The 27,457-nt window shown below is 48.9% G+C and overlaps 1 protein-coding gene across 1 annotated transcript in view; it reads right to left on the reverse strand.

Moving 5' to 3' along the window:
- Positions 1–3,067: 3,067 nt before the first annotated feature.
- The window catches only part of LOC133133174 (FRAS1-related extracellular matrix protein 2-like), an 85,490-nt gene continuing 61,100 nt past the window's right edge, over positions 3,068–27,457 (reverse strand). Inside the window, exons 8-25 of the mRNA XM_061249239.1 lie at positions 25,405–25,614; positions 22,965–23,162; positions 21,526–21,690; positions 20,823–21,005; positions 20,217–20,347; positions 17,807–17,968; positions 15,166–15,469; positions 11,970–12,101; positions 10,995–11,326; positions 7,482–7,674; positions 6,697–6,801; positions 6,204–6,331; positions 5,358–5,492; positions 5,089–5,215; positions 4,759–4,946; positions 4,477–4,623; positions 3,585–3,688; positions 3,068–3,533 (exon numbers count right to left, since the gene is read on the reverse strand). Coding sequence (XP_061105223.1) covers positions 3,068–3,533; positions 3,585–3,688; positions 4,477–4,623; positions 4,759–4,946; positions 5,089–5,215; positions 5,358–5,492; positions 6,204–6,331; positions 6,697–6,801; positions 7,482–7,674; positions 10,995–11,326; positions 11,970–12,101; positions 15,166–15,469; positions 17,807–17,968; positions 20,217–20,347; positions 20,823–21,005; positions 21,526–21,690; positions 22,965–23,162; positions 25,405–25,614 — 3,410 coding nt within the window. The remainder of the gene's footprint in view (positions 3,534–3,584; positions 3,689–4,476; positions 4,624–4,758; positions 4,947–5,088; positions 5,216–5,357; positions 5,493–6,203; positions 6,332–6,696; positions 6,802–7,481; positions 7,675–10,994; positions 11,327–11,969; positions 12,102–15,165; positions 15,470–17,806; positions 17,969–20,216; positions 20,348–20,822; positions 21,006–21,525; positions 21,691–22,964; positions 23,163–25,404; positions 25,615–27,457) is intronic.

Consider the following 27,457-nt stretch of genomic DNA (forward strand, 5'->3'; position numbering starts at 1 on the left):
CTTTATTTTGCATAACACTTTAATTTTGTGCTTCAGAGGTCTACGTTACAAATCATTACAGTACATCGGCAAAATTTAACACTGACCATTCACCAAAACACAGTTTTTTTATTTTCAATACGTATGTAAATTCATAAATACATACATTATAATACATACATAGAATTCAGTTTCATTCAGGAGTGGCTAAGATGGACTGCTAAGGGATGACTGTCGCCGGGTGAAAAAGCAAGACACGTACGCAGTAAATTACAAAATCACAACACAAGTCTCAGAATGGCGCAGAAAAGAATGCATAGCATTCCGGCTTCTGAGCGTGAAACTCGAATCCCGCTTCGTTTGAAAGAGCAGGCTTCATTCCCGACGGCCAAACGGGGGGCGTACAGTCGACCCCCCGCCCGCCCATCGCGAGTCGAAGCGTCCAGCTCTGGTTTGGCATCGCACCGGCACGAGATGCTGAGGTATGCTGGCCTAAAGAGGACAGCCGTCACGCTGCACCCCTGGGAGGCCCACGCTTGTGTCTTGCGAAAGTCGGGAGCAGAGAAACCCGCAAACGTCAAAGTTTATTGGGGAACGGGCAGCTGTATTTGCAGTGCTGACCCACGAGAGAGAGAGAGACAAACACAGAGATTATTATGTGGATTTGTGAACGACAGCGACAGGCTTTCTGGAACATTCCATACAGGACATGCAGCTACAGAATGTGCCAGCTCTGCCAGCCAGTACCAGTAAGTTTTTCTTTTCTTTTTTTAATTGGGAGTAATGTGTATTCTTGCATTTCAAACTTATTTAAAATAATTCCCTTTAGCAGAATCTAGGGGCCTGTTCCACAAAGTAGGATTACCAAATTAGCTGGGTAACTGCACTGAGTAAAACCCAGACCCCATCTAAATCTGGAATATGGACTGAATAAAAATAGTTTTTTAGCCAAAAGAGGGTTTTACTTTGTGCAGTTATCGGGCTAACTCAGTACTCCTGCTTTGTGGAACAGTGCCCAGATCACTCTCTTTGATTCAGAATATAAGATTTTCTTGTGCTATATAAGTCAATAGATAACAAATAAAAGTTTGAAAATAAATACATAAAATGAATACAGCAGTAGGAACTCAAAAACACAAAAACACTGGGAAAAAAAACTCATTTTCCGTGGATTCTGCTAGCGCTCAGTACGCCAGCTGACATTTTGTCTCTACATTACAACGGACACAGCCGTCTTAAAAATAAAAAAACAGACAAACAAGAAGAAAAAAAACAAACAGTTTTTATAGTATAAACATTGTGCATGAGGACCTATATCTGGACCAAGACGGACCGTCACACTAGACAGATGTCCTGCCGTTGGACTCACTGTTAAATAGTGCATTCTGGGAAGAAAATGCATTTCATGTTCCTCCAACAAGGTCCAGCCATGCAACTCACTGCCTCATCAAACTGCAGTCAGTATTGTTATTGTTATTTTCAGACAAGGAACATAAGTCTGTCAAGATGTTCCCTGTGCTATCATTTCAGTTTTCTTTCTCACCCTAAATCTCTTTCAAACGATACAAACTGAATCATATCATCGTTTGATGGATCGATAAAAAGGTAAACATCCAGTAGGAGGCAGAAACAAAATGGGCGACACATGCCGTAAACTGTGACCGGATATTTCACACTATAACCACAGGTATTTAATGAAAATCAAATGTCCTCAAATGAATACTGGAACGAAATAACATCTGAAGTCATATCAGCAATGCCAAGTCCAACCCTGTTCCTACCCTCCTGTAGGTTTTCACTTCAACCCAAATTTAGCACACCTGACTCTACTAATTAGCAGCTCAGTGAGATCTCTAGCTGTTGAATGAGGTGTGTTTTGTTAGGGTTGGAGTGACAGCCTACAGGACTGTAGAACTACAGGAGCAGTGCTGGGCAGCCCTGCATTGCAGCACACAGAAAAAAAAACACATTGTAGACAGACATGTATTCCCCTCTGTCCCTATTAGGAAAAAATAGTTAGTGGAGTCCTTGAGACAACCGCTAGATAAACTGAGTATCCAAAAAGTGTTTTGAGTCGACTGTACGCCAGTCCAAATTTAATCACTTTGCAAACCGAGAAAAATAGCCGTCGGGGAAAACACAATAACAAACTGCTAAACTACAAAAAGAAAAACCACATAACATGAACCTTGCAGTTCCTCAAGTTGATGATAAAATGCAGTTATGTACCAACTTTAGCGTTTCCATGAATATTATTATAATAATGGGCTCTTTATTTAAAAAAAAGGAAAAAGTGAATCTTTTGTTGTATATCCTGGATTCAGCAGAAAAAGTATACCTCTAGCACCTTTGGATAAATTAAACGTTCCTTTTTTGGGTCGACAAACACTTCAGAGAAAACCTGAATTGAAACCAAGTGCCTCTTTCCAAGAAGGGCGGACTAGCAGGCTCAGACACACTGAGCTCGCCGAAGCAAACTGGCAGAAGATGGTATCCCACTTAACACACATCGACTACGCCAAGCTATCCTGCGAAATAAATCCCCACTGCAACAAACCAACATTTATCCCGCACCTGAATTTTAAAGCTCAAACATTCAATAAGGTTCATCTCACAGTCTGAGAAATAAAGAGTAAATATTTCTCATTCAGATTTGGGTGCATCATAACAGACCAGGATAAGCTCCGTGTGCATTTTATCTGCCTGTGATTGCAATGGGGACTACCCTGGCACACACTGCAACTGCTGGTGACCTCAGGCTAGTGTGGGACTTGCTTTTACGGATCTGTCTCCGTGCCGGCTCAGATCCCCGAGGCAGCCAGTCACTTTGCGGCTTGGGTAAATGACTGACGAATCACAGCAGTCCCTCAGCCAGAGGGCCGGGAGCCACGCCCACAGGACAGAAAGCTCCTCCTCCAGAGAACATTTTCCAGATGTGAGTTTTTGAGGCACTTGTAAAACAAAATAATAAAATAAAGTAAAACAAAATAATAAAGAGAAACAAAGTGGAACAAAACATAGAAAACAAGGAAACGTATCGTGACATTTTTTCAGTAGATTTCCCAGACACCTCCACGTTTTTGTGATGTCAGACTTCCGAACTGTCACTCGTCTCGGCTCCCCGCGTCACCATTGGCTCCCTGCTGCTCAGCGCTTTAGGCCCCGCCTCCTGCTCCTTGTTCCTCTGCCGGGACCGCAGCAGCAGGGCCAGCGCGACCGCGACCACGACCGTCAGCAGGAGGCCCACCAGGACCCCCACCGCGGTCACCAGGCCCTGCTCGGCCCCCGGCCCCGTCAGCTCCTGGGGGGCCAGGGCGTCTGAGGCTGGGCCGCGAGCGTAGCTGGACTGCGTGCGGTCCAGGGCGATGTGCAGGATGTTGGTGCCGCGGTTGTTGTCGGCGCCGATCTGGTCCACCCCGTCGGGCTGGTCCGCGGCCGACCGTCTGGACCGCGAACGGTTACCCAGGACCAGACCGCTGCCCCCGGACACAGAGTGGCCCCCTGGGACCAGGCTGCTGCCCACAGACACAGAGTGGCCCCCCAGGACCAGACCGCTGCCCACAGACACAGAGTGGCCCCCTGGGACCAGGCTGCTGCCCCCGGACACAGAGTGGTATTCCAGGCTCCTCTTGTGGAGGCCGCGGTTAGCGTTGCTCTTGGAGCGCACCGTGTAGATGGTGTGGATGTACCACTCCCGACCGGCCGCACCCTGCAGGGAGACAGTGTACAATTACACTGAGATACTGAGAGACAGAGTGTACAATTACACTGAGATACTGGAGACAGAGTGTACAATTACACTGAGATACTGAGAGACAGAGTGTACAATTACACTGAGATACTGAGAGACAGAGTGTACAATTACACTGAGAAACTGAGATACAGAGTGTACAATTACACTGAGATACTGGAGACAGAGTGTACAATTACACTGAGATACTGAGAGACAGAGTGTACAATTACACTGAGATACTGAGAGACAGAGTGTACAATTACACTGAGATACTGAGAGACAGAGTGTACAATTACACTGAGATACTGAGAGACAGAGTGTACAATTACACTGAGATACTGAGAGACAGTGTACAATTACACTGAGATACTGAGAGACAGAGTGTACAATTACACTGAGATACTGAGAGACAGTGTACAATTACACTGAGAGACAGAGTGTACAATTACACTGAGATAGATAGACAGAGAGAGGGAGAGAGAGACAGAGAGAGAGAAAAATTCAGATTGAGAGCGGAAGAAGTGAGAGACTGAGAGTTAAAGGACAAGAGAGACAGGGCAGAGAGGGAATGAACCACATCCATTTTCTGATCGTAAGAACACGTGGCTTTCCAGTTCAGCATAGCGTGGGCTACATAGGCGTATGCTCACAGTACCAGAACCGAACAGACCCTTGCATGTGTCTGAAAGTAACATTGGTTAAAGATAGATTGCATCTAGGCTGATTCCCGTGGCACGGAAGTGTGACGATACACCAGAACAAACCTGGAACATGGCCGAGGTGTCCACTCTGAACCCGTCTGACCCCGGCTGCTTCACCAGGGAAAGCGCTTCCGGGTCGTCCACAGCCAGCACGGCTCTGAAGTCCGTGTTCCCGAAATACCTCGCCTGCGTTTCGGGCTGGGCTTTGTCCTTCAGGGAGGACCGAGAAACACAGACCCAGACCGTTTACAATTACACAGACCAGAAACGCCTTCAGAAGGAGATATTCTAATGAGAAATACCGCAACTGAGGCGTATCTCAGGGTGCTAGAGCAGCGTACTCACGATGATCTTGAACCTGTAGAGCAGGGAGGGCGAGTCGGCCAGGCAGCCGAACTCGAACTTGGCGGGGTTGTATTTGGGGACGTATCCGTCGGCGCCCGTGCAGAGGAACACCCTCTCGATGTTACAGGTGAAGGAGTCGCCCAGGTTCTGCACAGGGTCCACCATCACACGCCCGTAGATCATGTCGCCTGCAGCCAACACGTACTGTTACACTTCTTACATTCAGGTTCAAACGCTGTATTATCCTGCAGCGGCAATTAACAGGGGGTGAGGGGGGAAGAAGCAAAGAAGCAACACAGAACATTCAGGAAATTTAAAAGGCAGGCGCACCCTCCGAGAAGGCCGCGTCGCTCTCCTGTCCGAAGCCCATGGTTCCGTCCGACAGCCACAGGTCCTTCTTGGACAACAGGAACATCTGTGTGTTCAGGCTGAACTCCACGGCCACTGGGTCGCTCACCTTGCACACACACACACACACAGGCACACAAATGAGTATATTTAAGAGAAGCCACAGAAGAGATGCAGAAGTCCTCTATGTAGATAGATAATGGTGGTCTAATTTAAAAAAACAGCATCCATGACAAAGTGTCAGGGCTCACCTGCTGGAAGCGGATGTCCAGGTCGAAGGTGATGGGTTCCCGAGGGTTACAGACGGGGGGCAGGGTGTACTCCTGGTTGGGGTTGGACGTGCAGGGGACCAGCTTCACCGTGTAGGTCCCGGAGTAGTCCCGCACCTGGGGGAGGAGAGACAGAGCAGAGGGGTGAGGAATCACCCGAGGAGCACCTTTCAGACAGACAGAAGAACCACACACACCTGGCACACCTGCAGTCTGCTACAGCAGAACACATGAACATTCAGCAGATGCTCACATAGATTCCACACCGTCCATTCATACAGCTCAATGCTCTTCCAGAAAAAACATCTCCAAGGAGGCCAATTGTTTAAAATTTTGGAGCACAGTAATGCATCCCAATTAGGAGACGAGCTCCGAAATATCTTTTTCAGTCTGAAATTCTCTGAAACAAACGCTCCAAAAATGGAGAGCTGGAGAGCCCTGCAGTTAGATATTTTACTGAAACCTGCCTGAAGCCTTGTACAGTACAATGGCTGTGTCCCAATAGGAATCAAACCTGCAAGTTTCAAGTCAAGTACCCTCCCCCTCATACAACGCTGCTACCTACAGGCTGTCTGTACAAATAAAACACGGGATGCTCAGATTAACAAATACCATACGCCATCTGCACTAGGGACTCAATAGTTTTTAGTCATAAAGGAACAGGTGTTAGCGAATAAATCACACAACAGATGTCAGACAATTGTGAACACATAAACATAAACACATACACAGGAACCACCACATGGTCGTAGTGGAGTCGTGTACAGCAGTCTCGGGGTTGGCATACAGAGACGATGAGGAAGAGGAGGGAGGCGCGGGCGTACTTACGGCGAAGTCGGAGATGAAGGTCCACTGCTGCAGGGGCTGGTTGTAGGTGGGCTCGGTCCGCACCAGGGTCAGGTTAAAGGTCAGGCCAGGGTGGTCCGCACACATGATCATGGAGGCCAGCGGCGAGGCTGGAGCCAGACCAGGAAAAAAACACATTCACAGAAACCATGCATACTGAAATATTATAACTAAAATGGGATTTCGTACTGCTACGGCTACAGAATAAATACTGGACAGGTTCTCCTTGAGAATGCCTATTCACAGAGTCAATAGAGATGCCAGGCACATTTAACATTCACATCAAAGAAACTGCTGTGACCATAGAACATTTGGGTAGACTGTGAGTCTTTTCCAAGCGCCAGACTGGAGAGGCGAGGTCAACACGTCTGAGATTCTGTTCTAGAACCCAATTTCAGAACTGTCCCTGCCTAGCCGCTACAACAAGGGCTCTAGAATCCGGTTTCCGGAACCGAGAGCTGGCCACGGAACCCACCGGAGTGTGATGTCACAAAGAGTCCCCGGAAGCGGGCCTCGGTGCGGAAGTTGACCACCAGGCGGCCCTGCTCGTTGATGCGCATGCTGGTGGGGTAGAGGGCACCTGAGGTTCATCAGGGAAACGCAGGCAGTGTCAAAACGCAGACATCCACAGAACGGAAACTCCTAACACTCGCACTGCATAATTCACTGATCTTCACCACTGGCATTTATGCGATGCTGTTATCCAGAGCAACAATGCAAACACAAGCGCCAAGATCCGGGATCAAAGCGCAGTAATTTCCCTGCGGTAGGGAATTTCACAGAATTTTTCACAGTCGGGTTGATTCAGAATATAAAGTTCATGTCTTTGAACGTTGCATGGCTGGCCACACCTAAATCTGTGATGTCAGAGCAGGGATTTCTGCATTGGTGGCTGAGGTAAAACACCTACAATGACATCACTGATTGAGTTCAGCCAGCAGTGCAATGAGTTTGAACATTTTAAGCCATACAGAGTGCTCCAACAGCGATGTTCTGCCCTGTGTTGATTTAAAGGGGTGACCGGTAGGTTAAGGTAAATGAATGGGACACGCAAGGTCGGTGGTTTGATCCCCGGTGTCGCCATAATAAGATCTGTACAGCCGTTGGGCCCTTGAGCAAGGCCCTTAACCCTGCATTGCTCCAGGGGGGGATTGTCTCCTGCTTAGTCTAATCAACGGTATGTCGCTCTGGATAAGAGTAATGTAATATAATGAAATGTAATGTAATAAAAAGGGGTAAACAGTGCCCCCCCTCCCTTGCCTTGCAGCTCAGCCTGGGGAGGGCTGCTGATCCCCTCCTTCCACAAGATGGCGGTGTCGTACACGAAGGTGAGCCGGAGCTCCGACTGCAGGTCGAAGTGCTGCCAGCCGCCCGCGCCCACGGGCGAGTGGAACACGTATGACACGTGCAGAGGCACCCGCAGCGTCACGTACGATTGGACCAGGTTCAGCACCTGTCAGCCAATAGGGAGAAACAACAGGTCAGTCATCCTGACAGGGATGGGCAAGACAATGGGCCGTATCCGTCTCTGGATTTCAGACCATTTCTGCTCTTAGTTATTTAATTACCCTGATGGTTTACGTGATCTGTCTCTTACAGCCACATTCAGTGATATAAACAGCAGTTGATAAATGTTCTGGGTTGTAGCATTTTATTGTGGTTTGACGTACGAGTGAATCGGTCATGGTGCATATGGCTAATTAGCGGATTGAGCTAGGGTAACTGGAGGCACCGAAAAAAAAAAAAAAAAAAAAAAAAAACTATAAATAATATGTTGTAAAAATCCGGGCCAAGGGTACCTGGTGCATTTCAGCGGCTGACAGCACACGGTAACATCATATCCTTCCGAGTACATCTTCAGTGCTAACTCGCTGACGCACGTTTCTGACAGATGTCAGAAGGGATTGCCTACCTTTTATCTTTTTCTGGTTTTGAAAGATGGTTTTTATCAACAAAAAATAAAATAAAAAATCTACCGTCGTTCTGGAGATGTCAAGAGACATAAGTTGTGAAGCAGTGCTGAAGACCGGGAAGATGAAGGCTACCTGGTATTCACCTGGGGCTTCCAAACACATCCAGACCTTACATCCTGGATCTTACTGTCAGAGGCTACTCCTTCTGGGACTGTGACCCTAGACTTCTAATCAAGGTCATATTACCCACATGTAGTAGTAGTATTGCTGTAGTAGTATTTCACACAAAATGGCTGACATGTGTCAGATAGTCAGTGTTTTTTATTTGGGTTTTTTTACATGTATATTTCTATATCACTGTCTAAGGCAGTGGTCCTCACTCCTGATCCTGGAGAGCCACAGGGTGTGCTGGCTTTCTTTGTTAATCAGCACTTAATTGATCAACTAAAGCAGTTAATCACTGAGTAAACTCACCTGGTTTCTTGGGTCTGAATAGGTTACTGATTTTAAGACCAAAACAAAAACCAGCAGACCTTGTGGCTCTCCAGCACCAGGAGTGAGGACCACTGGTCTCAGGGTATTTGAGCTCACAATGGCATTGTTGTGGTCATACAGCTGAATCTCCACTAGAGGTCACTGTTGATCCACAGCTCTTTCATTGCACCCCCCTGTACCCACAGTGCTGTCATTTTACAGCCAAGGTATACAGATCCCCGGTCCATCATATAAAACATATATAAATCAGAGATACAGAAGGTACTTCCTGCATAAACTCTTGTTAGAGCCAGACAAAACAACTTCCATTTGACTTCGGGAACAGACAATTAACCAGGACCACAGAGTCTAAACAAAAAAACCCACCTCCCAATAATGACACGGTGCTGGTAGAACAAAGGGGCACTGAAGCACCCCTGACTGCGACAGAGCAATCTGTCCCACCCCTCTCCCCTCAGCCCAGGGTTTTTTAGGAGGTGCGTTTAAGGCCAAATTGCAGGGCGGACACAGTAAGTCCAGGGTCGGGACTCCCAGGAATCCACCCACCAGCGCGAGGTGCTCTCAGAGAATAAAGCAGCAGCTCGTCTGTGAGGCTCGTGAGTCAGACGGAGTTCAGCGAGCAGGAAGTGAGACGAATCCTAATTTACGCTCAGAAACGAGACGGACGGCGCGGCCGGACGAGGCCACGGTGTTCCCCCCCCCCCCCGGCTCCTCCGGCCGTCTGCGGGAACCCGCGCGCGGAGACGCTCCCAAACACAGACCCGGGGATGTGCCGAAAGGTACGGAGAGAGTGAGGGGCCTGACCGGCGCTCCGGAGACAACAGCAACGCAGATACAGAGAAGGAGCGGTGAGCAACCTGACCGGTCTCGCCACAAACTCTGCCTCTTTCAATTAAGCACGAGCGCTTCGTTCCTCCAGCGCTGCGTTACACATCCGCGCGGACGTGAGGAGTATTAATTAGCCCCAACAGCTCCGATACTCTAAATGAATACACGGTTTCCCCTGGGACCTCCGTGGCTTGTTGACAGCGGGGTTTTTTTTAAATTACCTTCATCATGGCGGCCGCGTTTAAACGGGAGCCACTCGGCATGCGGAACACCAGGGACGGAGATGTTACAAGCAGCAGAGACCCAGGTAAATACGACCGGCGTTAAAGCGGGTTCCTGTGAGCTCACACCTCCCCGTTTGACGAGGCGGCGGAGGGGGGGGGGAGGGGGGCGATTAAAGAGAGCGGCAGCCTTCCCGAGGGGGTCACGGCGAGGAGAAGGGCGGAGCAGTGAGCCGGCGCCGCCTCGTCTGGGCAAACAAGCGCACGGAAAACGAGGCTGGAGAGAAGAGGAGTCCGGGAGAGGAGACTCAGGGAAGGCGAACACAAACGTCCAACAGACCCCAGACCCATTCCCCGGGGTGGGGAACAGCCCTGGTTCCGCGTCCTGTACAGACGGAACACTGCAGATCAGGTGCAGGAGCTTGTTGGAGCTCTAAGACCTTCCGCTCGTCCCTGAGAGTGGGGCTGTCCAAACCTCCTTCTGGAGATCTACTGTCACGCAGGATTTCACTCCAACCCTACAGAGCCACACCTCTCTCAACAGCTACAGCAGGGCTGCCCAACCTTGTTCCTGGAGATCTACTGTCATGAAGGTTTTCACTCCAACCCTAACAGAGCCACACCTCTCTCAACAGCTAGGGCAGGGCTGCCCAACCTTGCTCCTGGAGATCTACTGTCATGAAGGTTTTCACTCCAACCCTAACAGAGCCACACCTCTCTCAACAGCTAGGGCAGGGCTGCCCAACCTTGCTCCTGGAGATCTACTGTCATGAAGGTTTTCTCTCCAACTCTAGCAAGGCACACCTCTCTCAACAGCCAGAGCAGGGCTGCCCAACCATCATACAAAAAATAAAAACACTGCACAGCCGTACAATAATTCAAGCTCATTGGTTGAAAATTGGTTCTAATTGCCTCAGCCAATGGTGTTTACCTATTGTACCTTTAAGTGATTAAGAGTGCATATAGTGATGTGGGTGGAGGGGGGTGGCATCAGTGGGAGGGAGGAGGAATATAGTTGCATGGTAGCTAGACTTGACCTATGTTCATGGCCTTATAGCCGATCACATACAAACAGTACCTTACCTGACCTGTTCGGTTGTTTATTCTATGCCCTTGACATCCACTGTTTTACTTGCGCTACTGTTGTCACAGCAAGTTACTGTTAATGCGACTAAAATAAAAAACACATTTCCATCATCAAAAAGGGAAGCTGCGGTTCTACCACGCCCAGGACTGGACTGGACTGGACTGGAGTTTGGGGATCTCCAGGGGGGGGTGTGTGGGGCTGTCAGGAGGGGTGCGTTGTGGAGCCCCACCTGCCCGTCGGTGCCGATGGTCCCCCCGCAGTCAGTGAGCAGCTCGGACATGTCGTAGTAGCTGTGGAACTCCCACAGGCAGGCCTCCAGGTTGAGGTTGCGGTAGAAGCGCAGTGTGCCGGCGCCCCTGAGGGGGGCGCTGTACTGGTAGGGCGCGGTCTCGCCGATGAGCTCGGGGTTCCGCGTGGCGGCGGTCAGGAAGCCGTGCCGCGTGCCCACCTCGGCCGCGTCCAGCAGGTTGGAGCAGCGGTGGTTCCCCACGCGCGTGCCGTCCGGGCTCAGCGTCAGCTCGAAGTTGGACAGCGGCCGCGTGGAGATCACCGGGAGCATGCCTGAGAGAGGGGCGGGGGGGGGGGACCCGAAAGGTCAGAGCTGCACTGCAAAACATGTCTGTCCTAACAAGACTTTTAGTCTGGTAATAAGACGTAAACTCTTTTTTAGAGGGAGGGAGAGAGAGAGCGGGATAGAGAGAGAGAGAGAGACAGAGGGGAGGGGGAGAGAGAGAGAGACAGAGGGACAGGGAGGGAGAGAGAGAGGGAGGGCGACAGAGGGAGTGAGAGAGAGAGGGAGAGAGACAGAGGGAGTGAGAGAGAGAGGGAGGGAGACAGAGGGAGGGAGAGAGAGGGGAGGGAGAGAGAGAGACAGTGTGAGAGACACAGAGGGAGGGAGAGAGAGAGGGAGAGAGCGAGGGAAAGAGAGAGTACAAAATATTAGCTTGTGCAATATTCAAAACTCACCTCATTGGCAGTTTTAGATTATGTACACATACTATAAATATAACACACTAGACACAAGTTATCATTATTATTGTATCTAGGGGTTAGTGTGAGACACAGAGTCAATGAATGATCACAGTCTACCTCACATTGTGAGCAGAAGTTAGTGTTCATTGTCTTGTTGGTTTTCTAGAAGACAGATAAAACAGCAGAAATGACTTCCTGAACACATCACCCCGGGGGAAGGGTCATTCCTCACCGTCCATGTGGGGCATGGTGACCGTCAGCTTGATGAGGTTGGCGTGTTCGGGGTCGTCAGCGCCCGTGTAGCGCAGTTTGGCGGAGAAAGGCTCCGCCCCCACCGTGCCCACCTTCCGGGGCTGGCACATTCCTGCGGGCACAGGAACGGGCACGCGGTGAGAATCCCACCGCAGGGAAAACCCAAACGCTCACACACAGGACGTCCCACCGCAGGGAAAACCCAAACGCTCACACACAGGACGTCCCACCGCAGGGAAAACCCAAACGTTCACACACAGGACGTCCCACCGCAGGGAAAACCCAAACGCTCACACACAGGACGTCCCACCGCAGGGAAAACCCAAACGCTCACACACAGGACCGACAGACAGTGAGAATCCCACCACACAGAAAACCTAAAAGGCCAAGCTGCTAAACCAGCAGAGCTGGAAAGTCCATCCATCCATCCATCCATTATCTGAACCCGCTTATCCTGATCAGGGTCACAGGGGGGCTGGAGCCTATCCCAGCATACATTGTGCGAAAGGCAGGAATACACCCTGGACAGGTCGCCAGTCTATCGCAGGGCACACACACCATTCACTCACACACTCATACCTACGGGCAATTTAGACTCTCCAATCAGCCTAACGTGCATGTCTTTGGACTGTGGGAGGAAACCGGAGTACCCGGAGGAAACCCACGCAGACACAGGGAGAACATGCAAACTCCACACAGAGAGGCCCCGGCCAACGGGGATTCGAACCCAGGACCTCCTTGCTGTGAGGCGGCAGTGCTACCCACTGCACCATCCGTGCCGCCCCGCTGGAAAGTCCAGGGGTCAGAAAATAAAAGTTTTTCAGCCAGCTAATTTCACTCATTACATTAATGGCAGACGCTCTTATCCAGAGCGACGTACAACAAAGTCACTCATTAGCTCTACCTCCTGGCTGAAGGATTGCTAATAAAATACTGGAGAGGAGTTTGACTTTCTGAACCTGGATTTTACACCTCTGGAAACCACACACAGAATCATGGAGATAGACCACAAGGAATTATGGGGAAACACTCCCCATCACACACTTCCTTTTTCTTCAGTAAGAGGAGAGATAAACCCATAAACACTTTGTTCCCTGAGGATAGGTACTCAAGCTCTGGATAAGACACTTTCAATCTGAAACAGATTCACCCTTTAGACACCAGAGAGGTTCCTGTACCAGAACGCTGACAATTTTAAAAGAAACACCTGTTTTCACTGACATCCAAAGAAAAACCTAACCAGGTTTGGCACCTACCCAGGAAACACATCACTCCTTGGCAAAGGCAACGTGTACTCAGCATAATCTGCTGGTGCTTGCCACAATGAGAGTGTAGCCAATTCCTCGTAATACCCTATTCCACGATAAAGAGAGTGTGTGTGTAACTAGTCCTCAAATACCCTATTCCACAATACAGAGTGTGTGTAACTAGTCCTCAAATACTCTATTCCACAATACAGAGTGTGTGTAACTAGTCCTCAAATACCCTATTCCACAATACAGAGTGTGTGTAACTAGTCCTCATATACCCTATTCCACGATACAGAGTGTGTGTAACTAGTCCTCATATACCCTATTCCACGATACAGAGAGTGTAACTAGTCCTCATATTTATATTTTAGTCATTTGGCAGACGCTTTTAATCCAAAGCGACTTACAAGTGCATAGGTTCTACCATAAGTCAAAGCATCACATCCAGAACTAGCAAAATACACATGAAATGCTGTTCTAAACATAGTTGTGATCATAAGTGCATTTTTTTTTTTTTGTTTAGACAAGGATAGGGATATCACAAAGGAGGGGCAGGGGAAATCAGGAGGGAGGACTATGGTAGAGCTTGAAAAGGTGGGTTTTGAGTCTGCGTCGAAATAGGGGGAGGGATTCTGCTGTTCTGACAGTGGTAGGCAAGTAATTCCACCACTGAGGAACCAGAACGGAAAACAGGCGTGAACGTGCAGCTCGACTGCCAGGTGCACGTAGAGAGGGAACCATAAGGCGACCAGAGCTGGCAGACCGGAGTGGTCTAGCTGGGGAGTAGGGAGTGATCAAGGAAATATACCCTATTCCACGATACAGAGAGTGTAACTAGTCCTCATTCCATGACTCTGTACCTTTACCTGGGAGTCGGGTGTGAAGACATTCGTACCAATCGGTAGCACTAATTCAGAGGTGTCTAATCTTATCGGAAAAGGCCCCGGGTGGGTACAGGTTTTTGGGTGCAGGTCTCACAGCGCTGAGATAGAACAGAAAACCTGCACCCATGGCGGCCATTTTCGGGTCCAGTCAATTACCCGGGAGAAAAGAACACCATAGCTGGATGTGAGGGCCAGATTTGAGGAGCTCTGCTGTAGGTTCTCAGTAACCATGGTGTCCCTTGGCTCACTTTACCTGGGAGTCAGGTGTGAAGACATTCTGGCCAATCAAGGGCTAGTTTTGATGATCCCAGCTATATATTACCTACTCAGTAAACAACAAAGGAGCAGTCTGTAGCCCATAGCAGTGGTCTCCAACCCTGGTCCTGGAGAGCCGCAGGGTCTGCTGGTTTTTGTTTTCACCTTAAATTCAGCACCCTGTTGAGACCCAGGTAACCAGGTGAGGTGAGTTAACGGTGTAATCAACTGTGCTAATTGATTAATTAAGCACAGGGTAACAATGAAGACCAATACCAGGGGTGGACTAGTCACTGACGGGGGCCTGGTGGACGATTGGCGGTTGAAGCCCCAGTACAGCCACCGAGGTATGTGTATTTTCGGGGTGTGTATTTTCGGGGTGGTGGTGCAGTCACAGGGGGCAGTGTGTATGTGTATTTTCGGGGTGGTGGGGGGCAGTGTGTGTGTGTATTTTCGGGGCGCTCCCTCACCCTCCTCCAGGCTGACGGTGGCGATGGGGCTGCTGAGCTGTGTGTGTGTGTGTGTGTGTGTGTATGTGTGTACACGGTTGTGTATATGTGTACACTCACCCTCCTCCAGGCTGACGGTGGCGATGGGGCTGCTGAGCTGTGTGTGTGTGTGTGTGTGTGTGTGTGTGTGTGTGTGTGTGTACACGGTTGTGTATATGTGTACACTCACCCTCCTCCAGGCTGACGGTGGCGATGGGGCTGCTGAGCTGTGTGTGTGTGTGTGTGTGTGTGTGTGTGTGTGTATGTGTGTACACGGTTGTGTATATCTGCTCACTCACCCTCCTCCAGGCTGACGGTGGCGATGGGGCTGCTGAGCTCCAGGCCCTCGTCCCCGTTGGTGTTGACGGCGCGGGCGGCACACTGGACCCGCGACCCGGCCTGGAAGTAGACCGAGTCCAGCGTGATGAGCTTGGAGGAGGTGAAGAAGGTGTCGAAGTCCACCTCGCGCATGGGGCTGGCCACCCCGTCCGGACCCTTGGGGGCGCTGACCAGCCAGCGGTAACGCGTCAGCGTGTCATTGATGCTCTCGCTCACACAGATGGAGCCCGTCTTCTCATAGTCCGAGTACTTCTGGTTACACGCCTGAGGGGAGGGAGGGAGAGAGAGAGAGAGAGGGAGGGAGGGGGAGAGAGAGGGAGAGAGAGAGGGACAGAGAGAGGGAGAGGAACAGAGAGAAGGGAGGGAGAGAGAGACAGAGGGAGAGACAGAGAGGGAGAGTGAGACAGAGGGAGAGAGAGAGAGGGAGAGGGACAGAGAGAGAGAGGGGAGGGAGGGGGAGAGAGAGGGAGAGAGAGAGGGACAGAGAGAGAGGGGAGGGAGAGAGACAGAGGGAGAGAGAGAGACAGAGAGACAGAGGGAGAGAGAGACAGAGGGAGGGAGGGAGAGAGAGGGAGAGAGAGAGGGACAGAGAGAGAGGGGAGGGAGAGAGACAGAGGGAGAGAGAGAGGGGAGGGAGAGAGAGAGACAGAGAGACAGAGAGGGAGAGAGACAGAGAGAGGGAGGGATAGAAAGAGAGAGGGGGAGGGAGACAGGGAGGGAGAGAGAGAGCGGGATAAAGAGAGAGAGACAGAGGGGAGGGGGAGAGAGAGGGAGAGCGAGGGAAAAAGAGAGTGAATAAACTATTCCAGGTGCTACTGACAACACTTATTAATAAAACACAGATATGCTCAGATGCACACACAGCCAAATATACACAGACCTACAAACACACGTGCGCACACAGATGTATGCACGCACACACACACACACACACACACACACACACACACACACCCCGTACAGACACACAGCGTCAAGAGACGGACAGCCCGAAAGCGTCTCTTTCAGCAGCCGTCTACAGCACTCTCACTGCACCTGTGGGACTTACCTCTGCAGATTGAAAAGCAGACACCTCTCCATTCACCCAGCGTGTGAAAGCAGGAGAACTCAATATCTGATTTCCGCTCCATAATTACACAGCTCTGATTATTCCATTCTAAACCGTAAAGGCTCAGACCTTTGCGGGAGGAGGAGGAGGAGGGGAAGGCAGACCTCAATCGTGAACCCTCCCACCCCCTCCCCACACGCCTTCTTGCTGAGATCCTGCAGGCTACAAGGCAGCCAATGAAATTCCTTCATATGGTCCGGCAGAGACTTCTACGGGAGAGCCTAGAGAGCAAATCCACGTTCTTTGACCCCAGCCCTTCTTAGAACACAATCTCACGCCTGGTCAAATTCTCTCACGTGTAATTAAAACGTCTTCAACATGTGAAAACGACTGCACGTGCACTGTTCTGGTGCGGCACATGCGATGAGCGTGTTGTTTGACACAGCTGATGCAAACGTCGGTGGAAGTTGGTTATCTTTGTCGTTTGTCGCATCACGGTTTGACACGATTTGACACGATTCACCTCAACCCATAACGAGAAACTAAAAAGAAGTGGCAAGTCCACTCTGCATATACGGTCGAACAATATTGTCTCGTCAAACGTGTATAATGCATAAAGAAAAAGTGTGAGATAAATCATCCCTCCCACTAACCAAAGTATGGGGAAACGCAGCTACAGAAACTTCGCTGACCTTTCATAGACCCTCTCAAAGCGACTGAACAACGCAAACAAATGCAAACATTGGGGTTTGAAAGTGCAGTAATCCCCTCGTGGGGGTAAGCATAATCCCACGAGAGACAAGTTCCGCAAGTGCGGACTCCTTTGACTCGTAAGCTACGCAACTCAACATTAAAGTTACACAAACAAGAGGCAAAACCACCCTAGCAAGCATTAAACAATATCACAAAACAACAGCAAAGAAACACTGTCTGAAATATTTTCCTACGCTTTACTGAGCTTGTCTGGTGTATTGTAACCTAGGAAATAATCTCCAGCAGAACATTTTTACGAACATTTATCACAGGGTCCGCTTCACAGTGCACCCAGGCCTCAACCCCAACAAACCCTGCCTTCTGGTCCCCTTGGTTGGCTCAATTGCGCCAGACAAGATAAACCAAGCACAGAAGAGTATTTGAATCCAAAACAATTATGTATTTGACCCAGAGCTGTTGTAAACGACGCAACTGAACATTCAACCAATTTACACAAACAAGAAAAAAACCTGCACTAGCGAGCAATAAACAGTGTGATACATTGTTGTGGGGCGACATTAGCTCAGGAGGTAATAACAGTCGTCTCGCATTTGGAAGGCTGCCGGTTCGATCCTCCGTCCTCTGTATACAACCAATTACTGCCGACGAGCTGATCGGTACCTTGCATTGCAGCCTATCGCCATTGGCGTGCGAATGGGCGAATGTAAGGCATCGATATAAAATCAATAGCGCAAATACAAATGCAGTCCGTTTACCACACAAACGAGGCCAAATAATACCAAATAATCCCGGGCCTTAAAGGTGTGAAGCGTCCGCTCCCGTCCCGCGGGGGCCCTTACCGTGACGCAGACGACGGGGTACCCCGCCGGGGGCCGGAGGCCCTCCTGGGCCCTGGCCGCCATGTCGTCGTAGTGCAGCAGCGACACCACGCGGGGCACGGACGGGAAGGTGACGTCGGCCATGCTGTTCGTCTCCTCGATGTAGATGATGGCCTTGCTCAGCTGTGAGGTCACGCAGCGGGAAACGTTACCATGGTGACAAACAGAATAAAGCATTCTAACGGCAGTAAAGCGTTATAAGCATTGTAACAGCTATAAAGTAAATATTGTAAATATTGTAAGTATTGTAATGGCAATAAAGTATTGTAAGTATTGTAATGGCAATAAAGTATTGTAAATATTGTAACGGCCTGGACCAAGCGAAAACAATGTGGCATCTGAAATTCACAGTTTATTTGGAAACAGGCTGCTGTGGGCCCAAGCACAAGCCAAAATAAACTTGGGGTGCAGTAGACAGTGCAGTAGGCAAAACAAGTGCATATTTTCTCTTAGCCACAGGATGCAGAAGACCGCGAAAACAAGGCAACAGTGCACTAAATAGCTTCCACCCCCCCCCGAGCTGCCCGACCAACCACAGGGGCATCTGGTACCCCAGCACCCAGGGCAGTCTGTGACTGGCAGACAGTGACTGATAGGGGGGGTGCAACATTAAAACCGGACATGAGAACTGTACTTATTAGAAGTACAGCTCAAGAGACATTCCTAGGGTTGCGACACTACACTGACATTTTCCCATCCTGCCTTTACTCACATTCATTCCCATTGGTTTTTTTCTCGCCACTGTTTGAGCTTTTTTATTTTTTGCGTCGTGTACTTTGTATTTTGTGGTTCTGGCATTGCCCTTTTCCTTTCCACAATTCTCCTACTCTATAAAGCGTCTTTGTGACTTCTGTGAGAGTGTAATAAAATTGAAAGGAATTGAAGTGAATAAATGTTTGTAAAATGGAGCAGGGCCGAATGGGCTTGTGTGCACATGCAGCCCAAGTGGGTTACAGGTGCAGAAAGAAAATCAGTAACTGCAGGTGAAGAAGTAAAGATGTCCGCCCTCTGAGTTTTATAGCTCACACAGATTTATGGCTGCAACGTTTCCACCGGCAGGGTCTTCGTCTTTTAAATCAGTGGGAGCTGTAAAATCCAGTGTGCGGATATCCTCTCTTTTTCACAGTAAAATGGGCTACACCAGGGCTGCCCAACCCTGTTCCTGGAGATCTACCACCCTGCACGTTTCATTTCAACCCTAACAAAGCACACCTCATTCTGCTAATTAGCAGCTCAAGATAGATCTCCAGCGGTTGACTGAGGTGTGTTTGGTTGGGGTTGGAGTGAAAACATACAGGATGGTAGATGTCCAGGAACAGGGTTGGGAGTCCCGGTATAGAACATTTTAGAAACATTTAACACAACACGCTTCACAGTGGACCCTGACCCAAACCCCAACAAGAGCAAGCCTTGAGTGACAGGAGCAAGGAAACACCCTCTGAGTGGGACGGACAGGAATAAACCTTGGGAGGAACCAGACTCAAGGAGGGAGCCCATCCTCCTCTGGCAGGCTCAGGGTGTGGGTTTTAATGACCGCCACGTCAACGTTCATGTTAATAAGGTAGTGGCCACTAGGGGGCAGTACTGAGGTGCCAGCTTGGGTGGTGGGTGGTGGGTGGTGGGTGGTGGGTATTAAGATAAATTAAGAAAAAAAAGGAAAAGAAATTAGAAAAAATGCAATATTCATATTTCAAGAATGGACTGTTAAATCTCTAATTATTCCTGATCGGCGTCGGAGTGAAATCTCATACAGGAGAGATTATGCTGGACTGAAATTCACAAGCTGGAGCTCCTTTAAGAGACCACAGCTGTCAGCTGCATTTTTAATTGACTACATCGCTCTTGGAAACTTGGAGACTTTCACGGGAAAATGAAAAGCAATAAACAAATAAAATATTATTATTTTTATTATTACTATTATAAGTATTTTTGTAGTAGTAGCAGTAGTAGCAGTTGCAGTAGCACTAGCATTGGCATTAGCAGTAGTAGTAATAGTAGCAGCAGCAGTAGCAGTAGTAGTAGTAGCAGCAGCAGTACTAGTAGTAGTAGTAGCAGTAGTAGTAGCACTAGCATTAGCAGTAGTAGTAATAGTAGCAGCAGCAGTACTAGTAGTAGTGGTAACAGTAGTAGTAGTAGTAATAGTAGCAGTAGTAGTAGTAGCAGTAGTAGCAGCAGTGTTAGTAATAGTAGCAGTAGTAGTAGCAGCAGTTATTAAACTACTCCAAACCACCCTTAAATCATTAATTGACTTGCTATACGAAATTCAGGAAATAAGCAATATGGCCATTTTGACTCTCCACAACTGACCGCTGACTCCAGAACACAGTGAAGTTGCTGAGGTTGAGCGCGGTGACGGGTGTGTGCTTCCCACCTGCGTCTCGGCGACCATGTTCTCGTCAGGCTTCAGGTGGATGGTGAAGGCCTCCCTCATCTCCCGCACCCCGTCGTACAGAACCTCCACCTCCACCGTGTGCTGCGTCTCCCCAGCCCTGAACACAACGTCTGCACACACGCGTTCACCATTTTAAAACCTTAAAACCTTTTTATGTTTTTCCTCTTTAAGCTTCACGCAAGTGTGTGTGTGTTTGCCTGATCACGGAGAAATGGCTTCTCCGGTTGGAGTCACTGAAGCCAGAGAAAACTCGACTAATTGCACTCGACTGTAAGAGTTATGTAAAATGGCAATTATTTAGCCTTTTACTGGAGCCTTTTCTTCCTTTTTTTCTGTGTGTGTATGTGTGTATGTGTGCGTGTATGTGTATGTATGTGTGTGTGTTCTGAAAATGAACCACAACAAAAACCCATTCATCAAATGTGTATAAACAGAGATTCTTTTAACAGGCTGGCAGTTGACCAATCCCAGAAGTGGGATTAATGACAGAAGTGGGATTAAGTGTGATGTAATGACAGCGTTGTGTGATGTAATGAGGGCTGTGTGTGATGTAATGAGCCCGGTGTGTGATGTAAGGAGCCTCACCCTCGGACACGGGGTGGTAGTCCTCCCCGGAGGTGGCCGAGCCGTCCTTGGTGTGCACACGCACCACCGAAACCTGGGAGGCGTCGCCCACGCGGAGGACCGGGATCTTCACCATGGAAACCTGGCCGCTCTCTTTGGGCTCGCTCACGCTGAACTTGGTCTCCCCAAATTTGATTATGGGCTCTGAGGGGGGGGGGGGTAGAGCACAGAGAGTTTAGGTCCGGGCTTGAGTCACTGAGTCGGGAGGTGTTATTAACCCCTTGCAGAGTAGACTTTTTTGACTGATGGGATTAAATTAGAGAGAATTTAGATATGAAAAAGGGGCTTGGAAGGTGGGTGTTACATGTAGTTCACAGGGTTTAGATTTGGGTACTGGTGTTCAGTTCTCAGATTTAGTTTGGGTTTAAACTAGGGTAGAGAAGGGGGAGGGGGGGGGGGGTTTACACATACTATATTGAGTTTATACCTGTGTTATCAATGGGGATTTGTGATTGATATGAGACAGTGAGAAAGCAACACTGATGTCTGATTTTAAATCACCGACCGGGTCAGGGAAAAGAGGGAATTGGACACAGTGCACCGTGAGCGCATATGGCCCATGTTGATAAGCGCTAACAGTCAACACCAATCTCACACTCCAGGTGACAGCGTATCTGCCCGACCTATCGCGTTACGCAGGGGCGCCTCCTCAAATCGGCCTTACTGTCCGCCTCGTCCCGGATCCTGATCACCGTCTCGCCCCGGGCTCCCACGGACGCCCCGAACGGCGAGGCGCTTCTGGGGTTCCCCAGCACCAGCCTCAGCTCCTCCTCCTCCTCGTACACCGTGTCGTCCGTCAGGACCAGCACGCACGGCTTCTCCACCTCGCCTGGGCCGGGAGAGAGCCGCGGTCAGGAGAGAACCGCGGTCAGGAGAGAACGGCAGTCAGGAGAGAACCGCAGTCAGGAGAGAACGGCAGTCAGGAGAGAACGGCAGTCAGGAGAGAACCGCAGTCAGGAGAGAGCCGCAGTCAGGAGAGAACCGCGGTCAGGAGAGAACCGCAGTCAGGAGAGAACCGCGGTCAGGAGAGAACCGCGGTCAGGAGAGAACCGCGGTCAGGAGAGAACCGCGGTCAGGAGAGAACCGCAGTCAGGAGAGAGCCACAGTCAGGAGAGAACCGCAGTCAGGAGAGAACCGCAGTCAGGAGAGAACCGCGGTCAGGAGAGACCCGCAGTCAGGAGAGAATCACAGTCAGGAGAGAACCACAGTCAGGAGAGACCTGCAGTCAGGAGAGAACCACAGTCAGGAGAGAACCACAGTCAGGTCCCCGTAAGGCTAGAATACCTGCCCTAAGGCGTAAGAGTCAGCTCCACCTCCCCTGGGCAGGGAGACAACCACAGTCAGGCGGGGAGGTCTCCGTAAGGCTAGTGTACCTGCCATAAGGCTTAAGAGTCGAGAAGCAGCATTATGTGCTTAGTTTGTGTGAGATTATAATTGCACTTATATATAGCTATTGTTGTACTCGTATGCTAGTTGGTAAGCTCTTCAAGGGTTCAATTTGTATCTATGTGATCACGCTAGGACTTGGAACCATACTGTCCTCTAGGGTCCTGAACACACTTGTTCCTGTGTTCGATTTACAGTGCCTTGTACATCGCTCTGGGATAAAAGTGTCTGCTAAATGCCTGTAATGTAATGTAATGTGATGTAATATAATATAATATAATATAATGTGATGTGATTTAGTAGGTACGTGCATCCAGAGAGCTCAAGCCGCCACACACAATTTGTTCAATATACAGCATATTATAAATAAAGAGTTGTCAGTTGAGTTGTCAATATATACTAATTTATCTAATTAAAACTTAAATGCATGCCAGTTTATAGATTTATGTCATCTGTATCTCTACAACATATAAGCAATTGTCAATTGAACAAAAATGTTTTTACTGACTTATCTACACCCAGTGAGCACTTTATGAGGTATTTATTAGACTTATTTTTTAAACTTCTGCTGCTGTAGCCTATCCACTAGAGAGTTATGACGCAGAGATGCAGTTCTGCACACCACTGTCGCAATGTGTGGTTATTAGCGTTACTGTCAGCTGGGATCATTTCTGACCCAGCCGCCAGGGGGGGGGCTCCACCTGCCGGGTGCGGTACCTGGGAGGAAGGTGAGGACGGAGGCGTCGGTGTTGGGCCGCTCCTGGAAGTCGGCGGTGACCTGGGCGGAGCCCTGACGGGTGTAGCAGCGGGCCGTGGACCTGTAGCTCACGTCTCCGCTGCGGAACACCAGCGCCGTCACCCGGCCCTCGTCCTCCCTCACCGCGTACGCCGCCTCCCGGAACTGCACCTTCGGCACTGAGCGCGCCGGCCAATCAGACGACCGGTCAGTCAGACAGCCGACCAATCAGACGGTGATCCGACTCAACAGATTCATCAATCAAACAAACAGCCAGCCAATCAGACAGTGAGTAAAGAAATCAACCAACAACTCATCAGTCAATCAAACAGCCAACCAATCAGACGGTGATCCAAGTCGACAAGTTAATCAATCAAACAAACAGCCAGCCAATCAGACAGTGAGTAAAGAAATCAAGCAACAACTCATCAATCAAACAAACAGCCAACCAATCAGACAGTGAATAAATGAATCAACCAACAACTTATCAATCAAACAAATAGCTAACCAACCCGACAGTGATTCAACTCAACAAATTCATCAATCAATGAAACAGCCAACCAATCTGACAGTGATTACATAAATCAACCAACAACTCAACAAATTAATCAATCAATCAAACAGCCAATCACTTTATTAACAAATCAATCAACCAACCTAACAAACAATAAATAAAACATCCAACACTTCAGACAGCCAAGCAATTTACTAATCAATCACTCAGTTAATCACGTTATCAATCAATCAATCAATCTATGATTAAATACATCAACCAACAACTCAAACAACCATTCAGGCAAACAGCTTATCAATCAATCAATCAATCAATCCTTCAATCAAACAGCTGATAAATCAAATCAATCAAACAATACATTAATCAATCAATAAGAGGAGAAGAGAAGACTTGTCTGCCCATTCCAAATTGGGGGGGGGGGGGGGGGGGTATGGATTAAAAATGATTCGCTTTCAAAGAGCCCTGCATACATAAAATGTGTTATTATTGTTGATGAGAATGAGGTACTATGTGTTTGATTTCCGTAGGCAGAACCATGAGGTGACTCATGTCAACAGCTATTACAGCTGTGCTGGTGGAGAAGAAAAGCAATTAGAGTGTATTTAGAGCTCTGTCTCTCAGTGAATGTGTCTGTGATTAGATCTTACTTCTCTCTCCCTCCCTGAGTGAATGCATCTCCCCCTCTCTCTCTCTCTCTCTCTCTCTCTCTCTCTCTCTCTCTCTCTCTCTCTCTCTCTCTCTCTCTCTCTCTCTCTCTCTCAAATTGCTTTATTGGCATGAAATAGAAATGTAGTTATTGGGAAAGCATGCATATAAGTAATATGCTAAATAATGATATTACAATAACAATGTGAAATATAATGATGATGATGATAAATGTAACAATATATTACAATAACATAATAACAATAACAGAAACAATAACAATATAAATCAATAAATATGTACATGTTTATGTTGGTGTGAGAGTCTCTCTTCCTCTCTCAAATTCAAATTGCTTTATAGAGATGAAATACAAATGTACTTATTTCTACTTATTTTAAAAATGAATAATATTAATACATTAAGGTGAAAATACTATTTATAATTAATTAGTAATAATTCCCACTCTCTGATGTTTCCCTGTGGGTGTCTCTCTCTCTCCCTCTCCCTCTCAAATTCAAATTGCTTTATAGACATGAAATACAAATGTACTTATTGCCAAAGCGTACATATAAATAATATCAATACAATACAATTAAAATACTAATTATTATTAATTAGTAATAATTCTCTCTCCCGCTCTCTCTCACACTCTCTCTCTCACCCTCTCTCTCCTCCTCTCTCTCTCTCTCTCTCCCTCTCTCTTACACACTCCCTCTCTCTCTCACTCTCTCTCTCCCCCTCTCCCTCCCTCTCACACACTCTCACTCTCTCCTCCTCTCTCTCTCACTCTCTCTCTTACACACTCTCTCTCTCTCTCTCTCTCCGCCTCGCCCTCTCTCTCACACACTCTCTCTCTCTCCCTCTCTCACACACTCTCTCTCTCTCTCCTCCTCTCTCTCTCACTCTCTCTCTTACACTCTCTCTCTCTCTCACACACTCTCTCTCTCTCTCCTCTCTCTCTCACACTCTCTCTCTCTCTCCTCCTCTCTCTCTCTCTCCCTCTCTCTTACACACTCTTTCCCTCTCTCTCACTCTCTCTCCTCCTCTCCCTCTCTCACACTCTCTCTCCTCTCTCTCTCTCCCTCTCTCTCTCTCACACACTCTCTCCCTCTCTCTCTCTCCTCTCTCCCTCTCTCTCTCTCTCCTCTCTCCCTCTCTCTCACACACTCTCTCCTCTCTCTCTCCCTCTCTCTCACACACTCTCTCTCTCTCTCTCTCTCTCTCTCTCTCTCAGCCTCACTCACAGTCTCAGCCTCACTCACAGTCTGAGACGGAGTCGTTGATGTAGACGGTGGCCTTGCCCGGCTCTCCCACAATGCCGTTGACGGGCATGCGGAGCACCAGCTCGAACCTCTCCGTGCCCTCCAGCACGGGCTGGCCCAGGTCGTCCAGCACGGTCACACGCACGGTCTGCATGGTCACCCCGGGGGCGAAGTCCAGGTTCCGGCTGATCCCCACGTAGTCCAGGCCAGCTACAGTCGGAGGACAACGGCAAAGCACTTTAAAACCCCAAGAAACGAAGCAACCTTCGGCTGGCTTTATGAGTGTTATGGAGGTCAGGTCTGCTATAAGTCTGTTATAGTGCCTCAACCTACACGAGGAAGACCAATGCACGATACTAAAGGTAGGCAGGATCAGGAAAGTTGTGTGAGAATAACTTGGCTCACCTGGGTGGTGCAGAATGCTTGGGAGTTGTAACGGGATTACGAGTTCAATGCACCGCCCTTTGGAGGCTTTGATGCCACAAAGAGTTTAGCGCTTGGTGCTTGAAGCAGCCCTGAGAGTTTGATAGCGCACCCTGCATCATTCACGTTTACGCCTCGCCTTCACAACGCAGCGGTTCACACGGAGGCTGGTGGCGCTTCGATAACCGCACACGCAACAAGAGACGCAGCGGGGGCATTAGAGAAGGGAAGAGGGGATCAGGTCTCCTGAAGGCCGGTGATATCTGAAATGGTGTGTGTGTGTGCGTGTGTGGTGTGTGTGTGTGTGTGTGTGTGTGGTGTGTGTGTGTGTGTGTGTGTGTGTGTGCATGTGTGTGTGTGGTGTGTGTGTGTTTGTGTGAGTGTATGTGTGTGGGTGTGTGTGGTGTGTGTGTGTGTGTGTTTGTGTGAGTGTATGTGTGTGTGGGCGTGTATGTGTGTGAGTGTATGTGTGTTTGTGTGTGGTGTGTGTGCGTTTGTGTGAGTGTGTGTGTGTGTATGTGTGTGAGTGTATGTGTGTATGGGTGTGTGTGTGTGTGTATGTGTGTGTGTTGGTTGTGTGTGTGTGTGTGCGTTTGTGTGAGTGTATGTGTGTGGGTGTGTATGTGTGTGAGTGTATGTGTGTATGGGTGTGTGTGTGTGTATGTGTGTGTGTTGGTTGTGTGTGTGTGTGTGTGTGTGTGTGTGTGTGGTGTATGTGTATGTGTATGTGTGCGTGTGTGTGTATGTGTGTGTGTGGTTTTGTGTGTTGGTTGTGTGTGTGTGTGTGTGTTGATGGTGTGTGTGTGGTGTATGTGTGTGTGTAGTTGTGTGTGTGTGTGTGTGTGTGTGTGTGTGCGTGGTGTGTGTGTGGTGTATGTATGTGTGTGTAGTTGTGTATGTGTGTGTGTGGTTGTGTGTGTTGGTTGTGTGTGTGTGTGTGGTGTGTGTATGTGTATGGGTGTGTGTGCGTGTGTGTGTATGTATGTGTGTGTAGTTGTGTGTGTGTGTGTGTGTGGTTCTTGGTGGGTTTAAGGAGACAGCCCCTTATATAAAAGTATGTATCTGAGAGGAGTTCAGCTGAAGGACAGTTTTGTATTTCACAGAATCAGTGCACTCAAATTTGCCTCAAACCCCCACTCTCCCGCCGACTCTGCCCCCCTCCACACACCCTCCAGCAGTTCACCTCATACTCTGCCCCCCTCCATACCAGCCTCCACACTCCTTTCATTCCTCGCTGCCGACCGACGTCTTCCTCACCCCAAATACCCCCCCCCCACCCCCCGCCATCCTGCCCTGGGGTTTTGGGACTCAGAGAACTCCGGAACTTCCACTGTTTCTGTGCAACCCAAACACAGTTATCACACGCTAGACTCTGTGCGTTCCTTCATGTCCAAATGTTACACTGTCTCACCAGGAATCTTGTGAGTCTGGTGAAGTGCATTTGAGGATTTCACTATGTTCCTTTGCGCATTGGGATCCCTTCGCAACGCACGGCTAATACGTGCACTGACATTATGAATGAAGTCTGCAGAGATTTGCATTAATCTGTAGCGGTAAGATCCTTAATACCTGTCTGCAGCTGACAGCAACCACTTATCATAACAAATAGAAACTGTCAGCTTCAATAAAT

The sequence above is a fragment of the Conger conger genome, chromosome 7 (genome assembly GCF_963514075.1).
Source record: "Conger conger chromosome 7, fConCon1.1, whole genome shotgun sequence".
NCBI lineage: Eukaryota > Metazoa > Chordata > Actinopteri > Anguilliformes > Congridae > Conger > Conger conger.